Raw genomic sequence first — 14,564 nt, forward strand, 5'->3', positions numbered from 1 at the left:
TATATATATATATATATATATATATATATATATATATATATATATATATATATATATATATATATATATATATATATATATATTAGTATATATATATATGAGTATATATATATATATATATATGTATATATATATATATAATATATATATATATATATATATATGAGTATATATATATATATATATATATATATATATATATATATATATATATATATATATATATATATATATATATATATATATATATATATATATGAGTATATATTTAGCTTCTAATATTTTTATTTAGGCGGTTGGAAACACTGAATAAGTGTGCTAAGATTCTGCAGAATATGGTGTGTTAAACTTTTGTTTTTACATCAATTTTAATTTTCTTTTACTTGTGATGATTGATTCCATTTTTTTCATGAATGTTTTCGTTTTTAATTTTTTTCAGTGTAAAGTTTTTGTTTGAATGATTGCAAGCACGATTGTTTAGTGTAAATTATTTGTTTGAATGATTGCAAACATGATTGTTTAGTGTAAAGTTTTTGTTTGAATGACTGCAAACACGATGGTTTAGTGTAGAGTTTTTGTTTGAATGATTGCAAACTTGATTGTTTAGTTTAAAGTATTAATTATTAGAAAGTACTACAAAAAATAAAACTAGAGAAAAGAAATTTGAGGTCAACAGAAAATTTGTAAATATTTTTAAAATGATCATTTTAATATAACACTGTTTACTTAGTTGGCATGTTGCTCAAAAAGTTAATTATTTAATTTCAATTTAAGAACTTTTTATTTTTATAAAACATTTTAATTAAAAGAAAAAGAATGTATTAACTATCTAATTTTGTTTAACTTTAGAGAAAACTTGTTTCTCATAGTTCTAAAGTTCTGTACATAGTCTAATTTTAATGTTTCATCTTTTTCTAATTGATAGGAAATATTAAGATATTTATACAACTTAAAAATATGCAGATTAGAGCAGCAGTTTTAAAAGCAAATAGTAAACTAGGTATTATTGTGAAAGCCTTCAGTTATAAAACCTGTGATTTTTTAGGAAGCTGTATTGTGCATATGTGTGACCACACCTTAAATTTAATGTTCAAGATTGGAATCCTTGCCTAAAAAACAACATTTCAAAAATGTGCAGATACATGTAACTAAGTTAATACCTGAAATTAGACTCCTGTTATACAAACAGGTTAATCTAACCGAATCTAACAACACTGACCAAAGAAATTAAAATGTGGTAATTTAATACAATTTTATAAATACTTTCGTCATATTGAAGTCATTTCATGGAATCTGCCTAAGTTTGTTTCATTATTGTTGACTGGACCAGCTGGCAATGCAAGAAAGAATCAATTTAAACATACTTTATTCATTTAACAGGTTAAATGCTAATTTCATGAACATTTCTGCACAAACGGAATAATAAAGCCATGTTTTCTATAGTAAACAAGTTTACTAGATTCAATTGTTGAAGCAACATCTGTGAACAATTTCAAAATCAAAATTATAAATTGGTCAAAAAACAATTTTTCAGAAAAGTTTCATAATTAAACTTCAGAAAACATAATTAATATTTGTATATTGTCTACCTTATAATAGTAAAGGCCGTCATAGATTTAACATCTCAACTATCTCAACAGCAATATTTATTATTATTTTTATTATTGTTATTATTGTGATGATGTTATATTGTATGGAGGTAGAATCAATGTATTAAGGAGACTTAAAAGTAGTTGGAAAAAAAAGTAATGCTTTGAAACAGTTATGTCCTGATAAATTTTTAAATTTTTATTCTAAAATACATAATTAATTTTTAAGATTATTTCAATTCTTCAATAAATTAGTAATTTAGAAATGTGATTTTTGAATACTTATTAAAATTCTCTGTTTAAAAGTAAAATGAGCAGGTTTCTTTGAAGTTGATTGGAAGTGTTTCGAATTTTCACTCTTTATTTTAAGTTGTTCTTTTTACTAGTAAAATGTTTTTACTCTATTTTCTCTTTTAACTAGTAAATTTATTTTAATCAATTTAGCAAATATTTTTTTTAATTAAATATTTAAGTTCTTGATAGTTTCCATGGTGTTGTTTATATTGTATTTTATAAATTTATTTCATTTAAAAACTTTCAAGTAAAAAATTGTGAGTGTTTAAATTCTGTGTATTATTATTAATATTTCAATGGCAACTTGTTATTGTTGTTACAGTAATTTTTATATAAAAGTACATTATTAACCAAAGTTTGAAATTATTTTAAAGCTGTTGGAATAAATGTGTATGTATAATGTTTGATATTTAAAGTTATATAAAGTTTGTCATGCTAATGTTCATATCCCTGGAAAAAGTATATTTATGCTTTAGGTAAAAGCAAGTTACTGTGACAGTATTATTAATATAAAATTTATTTGATTGTAATAAGTTAAGTTTATTGATTCTCTTGCTTAATATTTTTTTTCAAGACTTTTCCAAAATAATTTTCTAAATTTTGTGTTTATTATTTGTTGGTTTTTTTTTCTTTTTTTCTCAAATTTAAAAACTTTTATTGAATAACTTAAATGGCTAAAAATATTTCATAGAGAAAAATGTTTTCATTTAAATTATTCTTATTGTAAAAAACTGGTTCACAGAGAATGTTTCATTCAAATTTTTTGTAAGAATTGATTTCCAGTTCATTTCAATGACTTTCATGCATATTTAAATAATTATAATAAAGTACAGGAACCTCTTTTCTTTCCTTATTGTGAGTATTTAATAGTAATTTAAAACATGCTATTAAGTTAATAATATTACTTTAATGTGATGTTTTTCTTTATAATGTTTCTTATTGTTTTTATTTTATCATGCTTAGACTTATGACAATTTTTTTTTAATTATGTTAAAATTAGATAGCATTAGATTTTTTATTGTTGTTGTTGTTGCTTATTAATTATTCTCTCAACTTATATATTTTTTGTCTCATTTAACATTACCACCGAGTTTGGTGGGATTTTAAAATAATTTCTGTTTGTTTTATACAAATGAACATTGTTATGATGGTAAAAAGTAAACACACTTGTATCTTGTTTACTTTTAAGCCATTGAAATTCTTGAGGAGAAAACATAGAAGGATGTTTGAAGTTTTTTTAAATTTAATTCTACCAGCAAAGTTTTTTTTCAAGCAAAGTTTTTTTTAAAAAATTGATTTTTTTTTTTAATTTTTATATTTTGGATTAAATTGTTTGTTGTTAAGAATTTGTTCTTTAAGCTTTTTAATAATTTATAATATAATGTATAATAAATATATTCAATACATACTTATTATATAAAACATGAACATGCACATTCACACACAAACACACTTATATGTGTATATATATGTGTGTGTGTGTGTTTGTGTGTGTATATATATATGTGTGTATGAATATATATGTATGTGTGTATGTATATATATGTATGTGTATGTATATATATATGTATTTATGTATATATAAATATGTATATATTTATGTATATATATGTATATATATATATATATATATATACATACATATATATATATATACATATATATATATATATATATATATATATATATATATATATATATATATATATATATATATATATATATATATATACACACACACATTATACACACACAAATTATCTTTACACACTTAGTCTAACATTAAACATCACTGATGTTGTCACAATGTAAGAGCCATCCTTTTATATGTGTGTGCATATGTGTGTGTGTATTTATATATGTATATATATTAGTATTGATACAAATCCATTTTTTATTTATGAGAAAATAGGTTTTAAATAATTGTATACAGGGTGCGGAAAATGTTCCCGTACAAAAATATAAATAGCAAAAACAGCAAAAGTTCCTGTACAAGACAAGAAACAAATTACACTTTAATTTAAAACAAAATAATACTAAAAAATACTAAAAGAATACGAAGGAATAAAAAAGAATACTAAAAACACACTATATATTGAAAGAAAACACCATACAGATAATTTTTTTAAATTATACTTTTGCACGGGAACTTTTTCCACACCCTGTATGTAATGATTTAAGTAATGATAAAAGAATTTATAAAAAAGTTTGGCAATTATTATTTTATAGCTGTTGTCTATTATAGGAAAAAAATCAGTTGTTAAATAGACTGGATGTTGATCAACTTGAATTTGCTAATCGACAGCCTCTTATTGACATAGATCAAAATACAGATACCAATCAAGAACAACTTGAATCATTTCCTGATAGATTCCCACTTATATTTAATGAGGATTTAGGTATCAAGAAGGATGATATTGATTTAATGAACTCAGAGTTTCTTATCTGTGCTAAAAAACAGCTTACAGAAGAAATTAAACAACATCTTCGTAACAGCTCTTATGACAATGTGATGCTTGATAGCAGTATGGATGTTTTAATTGATTCCAGTAATCAAATCAAAATTACTTTAGAAAATCTTGATCATCATTTATCTGAAGTAAATACAGAAGATGAAGATGATAATGACATTAATTCAATATCTTCGCTAGATGAGTTGGATGGAGTAAATAGAAATTCTTTTCAAGGTAGTTTTCGTGGACATCTTCAAGTGCCTGGCATGGGTTCAACTGACTCTGGTGTACCATCAACACCAGTAATGAGATCTCCGAGGTAACTTAATTAATATTTTTCTGATATGTATAAGTTAAGTAAAATTAAGTCAGCTACTCTATAATATTAATCATAATATTTAGTGTATTTAAAAAAAAAAATTCATATCAAATTGAACTGCTTATAATTCTTTTTCATTAAGTATATACATTTCTTTAAATGGCCAAGAATATAATAAATGCACAAAAAATAGTTGTAGTTATGTATAACATGTTACATATAAAATAGCACCTTCATGTTACCTATTATGTTAGATTAGAAATTTCTTTTGATGTCACATAATAGCTTTATACAGTATAATGTTTGTATGCAAAGCAACACTATCAGAGCTCCTTCAAACAAAATAGCTAGTTGCAATATAATGGTTACACAAAGTTATCAGTAAATACTAATCAAAGTATAGGAAAATAAAAAATAAAAAGTAGACTACTCTTTTTTTATGATGTTAAACTGAAATAGTCAACCTAGGTCTCAGAACAAATTTATATAAAAACTTCAAAAATAATTAATTTAAGTTTTAAAAAAAGCTATGAAAAAACATATTTTTTTTTCTTCGGTTGAAAAAAAATAAAATTTTTTATGAAATAAAATTTAAACTAATAATCTTTATATAAAATGGTTATTATTTTTGTTATGCAGGTATTCTGTAATACTTGAACTAGACTAAGCAATGAAAGCCTACAGAGAAATATAAAACATTTCTGTTGAAAAAACTTTTTATATAAACGAGGATAAGTAAGAAAAACGAACAGATGTTCAGAATAAACACAGATTTGTTTTAAGAAGAAAAAGCTTATACACAAATCATAGTTACAGTAATTTTATTGTTAAAGTATGCCTAAAACAAAACAGGACACATAAGTAATCATAAATTTTCATTAAATACAAAAGTTTAACTTACTCTAAAACAAATATACATATGCATAGATATATCAGTATTTAAAATGAATAAATATAAAGTGATAGGAGGTATAAGATAAAGAAAAAACATTGCTTTTGTGTAATCATAATTTATGTAGTGGTAGTAACAAACTTCTCTTTAAAATCACGTTTATTATTAATCGGCGTTTTGAAGGGGCTCAGCACCAATTTCTATAACATGAAGAAATGAAAAATAATTAAATCAAAATATTAAATATTATTACACCAAAATAAAAAATTAAAACAAGCACTTACCATATCACTGGTTAAAAATTGGTCAATAAAAAATTAAAAATAGTAAACACTATAATGATAAGTTCTAATTGAAAAAACTCAAAATACTTCATGACACCGCACACATAAAAGATGTTATAAAATAAGACTTTATTAAAATCACAGCTAGTCACTAGTACTTTTTGGAGAGATGCACTCAAGCTGATGAGATAGAGAAACCTATGTAAATTTGGAGAAACAACAAAACCATACAAAGTTTATGAACACTTTATGCTATCATAGATAGATAGATTGAAACAATCAAAAGTATAACATAATGAACAACCCACGAAACTTAAATTAGTCTTTAAATCAAATAGAAATTATAAAAAAATTATTAGTTTTAAGAAGAAAAACAGAGTTAAACTGTAGCAACAATGATGATAACAAATGCCACTATAATAAAAAATGTCAAAAAAACTATGTAAGGCACAAAAAAGCATTAAAATGAAGCAAAACAGTTAAACCAATATAAACAAACCATTTTTAATAACAACCAAACCATTTAAGAATATATATATATATATATATATACGTATATATATACATATATATGTATATTTATATATATATACATATACATATACCTATAGTATTATCAACATAACAATTTAGAATAGTCAGACAACTAAAATATCCTTATAAAAAAATAACCAAGTTGTCAACACGAAGGATAATTTCGACGGTATTTAATGTCAGAAGTATATATATACATACATATATATATATATATATATATATATATATATATATATATATATATATATATATATATATATATATATATATATATATATATATATTTGAAAATTAAGTTTGTTTCTTTTGAGATCCAGGTTCACATACTTTTAAATAAGTTTTATTGATAGTATTAGGTCTAATGTTTAATTAATAATTAGTTTAAAGATCTTGAAAAACCCTAAGTATTATCCAATTGTGAAAAAAATTTGTGCAGTTAATGACTAACCAATCTATGGATCTGTAGCAGTGACAAAAAATTTTTATGGCCATTCAAGAGCCACTCTTATACCTAAATGTGCTTGTGTATATATGCAATATATATATATATATATATATATATATATATATATATATATATATATATATATATATATATATATATATATATATGCGTGTGTGTATATATGTATATATATTTATATATATGTGTATATATATGTATATATATATATATATGTATATATATATATATATATATGTATATATATATATATATATATATATATATATATATATATATATATATATATATATATATATATAATTTTATAATTTACTTGCCTATTTAATCACCCTACAACAATATAAAGTTTTAACCCCCCTCAATTTGAGAGGGCTGTAAACATTGCAGGGTCTTAAAAACTGAACACTAAGAGATTATTACATGAAACTTGAAATTTGTTGATGAATATGAGTTTAGATAAAAATAGTAAAGAAAATATTTTATAAACTCGTTGCTCCGATGTTAAGGGCTGGGTGGGCCCAAAAATTAGAGTGTTTTTGTTCCCAAGCTTCAATCACGTCAATTCTTTGCAAAACATTCTTTTTTGATATAAGCATAAACATACAAAAGTTTGGAGTTTGCACAATGCCTGTTAGTGTCAAAACTAAAAAATCCAGTGTACACCACTGGTATATGTATGTACACAACCATCTATAATTATTTGAATAACATAAGTATTTTAAAAAAATGTTTAAATAATTTTTTAATGTTTGTTTTTGCACGATTAAATAATTGAATAAATATAAAAGTATTTTGTTTAAAATGCTTTGATAAATATCATAAAAATAATAAAAATGGGCAAAACTGTATAAAAAATGGACCATCAATGACTGTAAACGTGGACCGATGTGTCAAAGTTTTAAGTCTTTGGTTTCAAAAGAAGATTGTCTAAAGAAAAGTCATTAAATTTATGATAAATCAGTGTTTATTATCAACTGTGAAACATGGTAAATGCACAGTTAAGATATGGGGCTGTTTTGGTCATAATGCCACAGGTGACATTGTAGAAATAGCGGGAATATTGACAAAAGTTGTTTATTTTAACATTTAAAAAAAGTCTTGATAACCTTTGGAAAGTTTAATTAATGGAAAACCATTATTTTATTAAAAGAAATTATTTATTAAAAGAAAACAACCCAAAGCATAAATATATACAATCAAATATTAAATCTACATTCAAAATACAACCATATATTAAATATACTATCAAAGCAAAACATATTCTTCAGAGCATTGTATAAGTTGTTTAACAAAATTAGAGAATGATTAAATATTGAGTAGAATGGTTTGGCTTTCCTAAAGTTTTTGGGCTTACTTTTAACTCATCCCTATGGGATGAATTAAAAGTAATGTCAAAAAAAATGCCTAATGACAAAAAATGTTGAAAAAACTTATTAGTGAGTGGCCTAATTAACTACAACAAATTGGATAAGTCATTAATTAGCGTGACAAGAATATCTATAGCTGTTATTGTTGCCTAGGGTGATTAAATAGGTAAGTAAATTATAAACTAATCTAATGGGACTGTAGTGTGTGTATATATATATATATATATTTATACATATATATATATATATATATAAATATATATATATATATATATATATATATATATATATATATATATATCCTTATATAGTAGTCAAAAGAGACTTTAATTGTAAAATAAGTCTCTTTCAATGCTTTTTTTTAACATTTAAGCAACATCAACAAATAAACAACATTTTAATGTTTAAATGTCGAAACAATTTAAAAAGTACAAGTTTTTAAGTTTTTAAACTTTTTCTGATCTGGTTTATTAGCATTCGATTTAAAATGACAGTTTATGGAAGAAACTTTATGACTACCATGCAGGACTCATTTTTGCTAATTCGAAGGGTTGATATATATATATGGGCAATTCTGTGAGAGTGGCAGTTGTAACATTTGACACTCTTTAAACTATTAAAAATGAACCGAAAATGGAAATGACTTAAAACTTTCCAGTAATGTGAAATACTATCATATAATTTAGTATGTAAAAGTTACAGCATTAAAGTCTTCAACATTTTTCAAAAACTAACTCTACATAGCATGACAGTTGTAACACTTACTTTTTACCACTTCTGAACAAAACAATTTTGTCAGACTTAATGCTGCGAATGACATGGTTTAAAAAAAAATCATTTAGTGTGTGTACTTAGCTCATATTGATGTTATTATCTACTGAGTTCCATAGTTTTTACTTGAAGTTTTACAAACATTTTTATGTTTTTTTTGTTGTGATGGTTGTAACAATAAATCTGATGCTTAAAAACAACAAATAAAACAACGCAATCAATGACGTAAGAAAAAAAGTATAAATGATTATTAACAACCATGTATATAATGTTAAAAAAAATGCACCAAACATTATCAAAGTTCTCAATTATGGATATGCGATACGGTTTTCAACGCTACACAACAGGACTGTAAATAAGTGTCAAAACATACTTATACAACCTTTACAACTTTAAAACCATGCTATGGTATGATAAAATGATTTTTTTGATAAGCTTTTTGCTTAAAAGTATTTTTAAATAGTTAAAAAAAAGAGTTATGAAGTTTAGTAAGTGTTTTATAGCTTCTTTTTTATTCCTTGTTTCTCGCGGAATCGCCCATATATATATATATATATATATATATATATATATATATATATATATATATATATATATATATATATATATATATATATATATATATATGCATATATATATATATATATATATATATATATAATATATATATATATATATATATATATATATATATATATATCTATATACATACATATATATATATATATAATAAATATGTTACTGTTACCCGCAGTACCAGGAATTAGCTAAATGCTAATGTTTATAATATAATTTAATATTGCAACTCTGAGTTTCATGTGTTATCACAATCATCAGGCAAGTAGTAAAAGTTTAAATTTGCTACGATTTGTTAACTACCTGATGTAACTTTCAATTTAGCCCAAAACACCCATAAGCCTTTCAAAAAACCCAACGATAATCTTCAATACATCCACATATCTTCTAATCATCTACCACAAATTATTAAACACTTACCTACTTCAATATCAAACAGACTATTGCAAAATTCCTCCAGCGAAGTTATATTTAATCAATCTAAAAACGAATATGAACAAGCACTAAAAAATAGCGGATACAAAAACTACTCCCTCAAATATCAGATCAAACAAAAAATACCCCAGAAAAATGGTAAACGCAATATCATATGGTTAAACCCCCCCCCCCCCCCCCCCCCATTTAATAAAAACGTCTTCACAAATGTTGCAAAAATGTTCTTGTATTTACTAGAAAAAAACTTCCCTAAGACACGCAAACTTCACAAAATCTTAAACAGAAACACTGTAAAGGTAAGCTACAGTTGCACTGAAAATATAGAAAAAATTATAAAAAACCACAACAAAAAAATTATCTTCCCTCGAATTGAAAATAATGATCCAAAATGCAACTGTCGAAATAAAGCAGAATGCCCCCTGAATGGTAAGTGCAAATCCACAAATATTATATATAAATGCATCATCGCAGCAAAAAACCAACCCAGCAAAGTTTATATAGGATTAACGGAAGGTGAGTGGAAAACCAGATACAACAACCACAAATCATCATTCAACAATATTAAATACAAAAATTCTACCGCCCTATCAAACTATGTCTGGGATTTAAAAAACAATTTTAATGAAACCCCTATGCTAACATGGTCTATTCTCAATTCAGTACCCCCCTACTCAAATATTTCCAAAAGATGCCCACTATGTCTGTATGAGAAATTTACTATTATATCATATCCAAAACCTGAAGAACTGTTAAATAAGAGAACCGAAATTATATCAAAGTGCCGCCACGAAAATAAATTCTTATTAAAAAATTACAAAGCTCGCTACAAACCTGACTAACAACTATAAATAAAAATAACTATACTAATCTGCTCCATATATCTCTAGGCTAACTAATAAATTACTCACATACACAGCTTTTGTAATATATTTCATAATATTATGTATATTTTTATATCAATTTTAATTCTTATTATCTTATTTTAATTTTATTATTTTTTAATACACAAATAATACACATTAACACATAAAAAATATTTTAAACAACATTAAACATATAACTATTTCACAGTTATTAGCCAGCTAAAAACAAATTAATAATATTATTAACCTAACTACTAATCAATTTCCGTCCCGTAACGATCTAAAACACAAATATAAACTGTAATGTCCACTAAACAAATCGTAGCAAAATTATATTTTTTACTACTTACCTGATGATTGTGATAACACATGAAACTCAGAGTTGCAATATCTTCTATATATATAAAGGGCAATGTGTGTGTGTGTGTTTGTTCTCTATAGAAATCCAAACCGCCGGACCGATCTTGATGAAATTTGGCATGGGGGTAGTCCTCGAGGGGGAGAAGGTTCTTAGCTGGGTTTTGACCCTGTACCCCGACCCCAGGGGTCAAGGGGGCTAAAAATTGAGCCCCCCTGACCCCGGGATCAGGGGGGCCGATTTTTTGGGCCGATTTTTGGGCCGATTTTTGTGTACAGATATCAGGTAAGCCAGTTTAAATATTGGCCCGGGCAACGCCGGGTAACTCCAGCTATATATATAAAGGGCAATGTGTGTTTGTGTGTTTGTTTGTTCTCTATAGAAATCCTAACCGCCGGACCGATCTCGATGAAATTTGGCATGGGGGTAGTCCTCGAGGAGGAGAAGGTTCTTAGCTGGGTTTTGACCCCGTACCCCGACCCCTGGGGTCAGGGGGCCCAAAAATAGGCCCCCCTAACCCCGGGGTCAGGGGGGCCCATTTTTGGGCCCATTTTTGTGTACAGATATCAGGTAAGCCAGTTTAAATATTGGCCCGGGCAACGCCGGATAACTCATGCTAGTTAAATTATATTATAAACATTAGCATTTAGCTAATTCCTGGTACTGCGGGTAACAGTAACATATTTATTATATAGCTCTAGTTTATCTATTGAGCACTCTTTCAAGTATACAATATTATACATGATAATATAAAGATATTTTCTTTATTCATATATATATACACTTACGTATATATATATATATATATATATATATATATATATATATATATATATATATATATATATATATATATATATATATATATATATATATATATATATATTCTTATTTAAATATGAAAGTAATTTTATATTTTTAATTTTTTACTAATATTATATAATAATATTAGTAAAAAATTTTTACTAATATTATTATATTTTATTATTATTATTATTTTTTGATAAAAGGACTACCATACAAGGTTTACAAGCTTCCCATATCCTAACCAACATTTAAATTTTATATCTGAGTTTTCATTTTTTTATTTCCTCAGTAAGTTGCTTTCACTTTGGCTATAGAGCCTTATTTTCTGCTTAAAAAAAGAATTCAATTAAGTTTTCATTTTTGCAAATAAAAGCAAATAATAATGAGCAAATATTTTGCTGTAATAAATGTTTTTCATATCTAGATATTACCTGCCCAAACCCTCAGTTGATTTACTGAAGCTCCTTCAGGTCTATTTCAGCATAACATCAATAGTGTTTCATGCATGGCAAAGTAGACAAATATATATATATATATATATATATATATATATATATATATATATATATATATATATATATATATATATATATATATATATATATATATATATATATATATATATATATATATATATATATAAATATATAACAATAATAATATTGTGATGTATTACTAATTAGTATAAACAAGCTAACTAAATTTTTTTTAACATTCTTGTCTTTCTTAATTTTTTTTTTTTTCAGTTATGTAAATAATCAACATAATTTATTGTAAATATTTTTTTTGCTATATCATTCACTCACCAACTCACTAATATATCATTCACTCATCAACTCACTAATATAGTTCTCTATTCTTATGTTTCAATTTCACTAATATAGTTCTCTATTCCTATGTTTCTAGTTAGCATTCTTTTTGTAAAACCATTTAGTTGTTTATGTTTTTAAATGTATTAAATTAAATGTATTAGAAGTTAATTTATTAACTTACTATGCATTAATATAGATTATAAAAAATTATAAAAATAACAATTTTGGTTTTTTTTTTCTTTAAAATTTTTTACTTTTTAAAGTAATTTTCAACTTATCTTTTCAATAGTCTTTTTTGGTTAGTGAAAGTAATATAATTTATCTTCAATACAATAAGGAAGTTTGCACTCTTGCTAAGAAATAAAAAAGTGTTACCATCTTTATAATAAGAGAAAAATTTTTTTGATAAGCATTACAATTGCAATAAGTTATTTGTTACATTTATTATAATTATAATTTAAGTCTTTAAGATTTGTCAATCACAGTAAGTTAATCTACCTTTTCCCATACCATTTTTAGTGGGATTAGCATGCATGTTGATTGCTTCAAAGATTATACATTAAATTTAATTAAGGCCATAAATGTTATTGTAATTTATAAGCTTTATTAACTTCACAAAAAAATCAGAATTTGTTTTAATATTTTTTATTTGTAAAAAGTTTCTAAGATTTTGTTTAAGACAAAAATTATATCAAATTTTATTTTGCTATATGTGGGTACATATATATATATATATATATATATATATATATATATATATATATATATATATATATATATATATATATATATATATATATATATATATATATATATATATATATATATATATATATATATATATATATATATATATATATATATATATATATATATATATATATATGTATATATATATATATGTAAATTATGGTAGTGTATTTTACAAATAGAGTGCTCAATGTTCTTAAAGAACAGAGCAATAATAAATTAGTAAAAAACACTTTTAGAAAAAAGTTAGATAAGTGTTTTTTACTAATATTTATATATATATATATATATATATATATATATATATATATATATATATATATATATATATATATATATATATATATATATATATATATATATATATATATATATATAATCTATTGATTAGTTAGCTTTTTTTGTCTTGTTTTTTTTTTCTTAAATAAATAGTTTAAGGATTTAATATGTTGTGAAGAAACCTATTGTATGTCATAAAATTGTTTTTTGTATGGGAAGTTTGTACAGGCATATAACAGTTTCTCAGCATGATTGTCATAAATGTCAACAACCTAACTGAAATTTACATTTTACTGCAAACTTTGATTTTGCAATGCAAACAATATAGTGAATGTTACTGTTTACTATTTTGATTATAAAGTTTTCAAATAATGCGTGTTCAAACAAACTCCATTTTTTATCACTGTTGTTATCGAATTAGATTGTACCATAAGTTTCAAGTTGGTTAGGCTGTTGTTTTATATTGGAGTATACCTAATCTTAAAATTAAATGGATTTATGGATACTTAATTAGAAAAATTAAAATATTTTTAGAACACTTATACAATGTCAAAACATTTTTTATTTAATTTTCAAAAGTCTTGATTTTTTTCAGTGAATTTTTTATTTAGTTAGTTAGCATTAGTTAAGGTTACATTTACAAGTTTTATTTAAAACTTGTTTATAAAAAATAATAATGCATTTAATTTATTTAAGTAGAAATAATAGTTTT

The 14,564-nt window shown here is 23.8% G+C and overlaps 1 protein-coding gene across 12 annotated transcripts in view; it reads left to right on the top strand.

The window, feature by feature from the left end:
• The window catches only part of LOC100201775 (rho GTPase-activating protein 7), a 49,215-nt gene that overhangs the window by 27,025 nt on the left and 7,626 nt on the right, over positions 1-14,564 (top strand). For all 12 annotated transcript variants that reach the window (XM_065813087.1, XM_065813091.1, XM_065813086.1 and 9 more), the window contains 2 exons: positions 293-338; positions 4,129-4,655. In XM_065813087.1, the coding sequence (XP_065669159.1) occupies positions 293-338; positions 4,129-4,655 (573 nt within the window). The remainder of the gene's footprint in view (positions 1-292; positions 339-4,128; positions 4,656-14,564) is intronic.

The sequence above is a fragment of the Hydra vulgaris genome, chromosome 12, assembly GCF_038396675.1.
Source record: "Hydra vulgaris chromosome 12, alternate assembly HydraT2T_AEP".
Classification (NCBI taxonomy): domain Eukaryota; kingdom Metazoa; phylum Cnidaria; class Hydrozoa; order Anthoathecata; family Hydridae; genus Hydra; species Hydra vulgaris.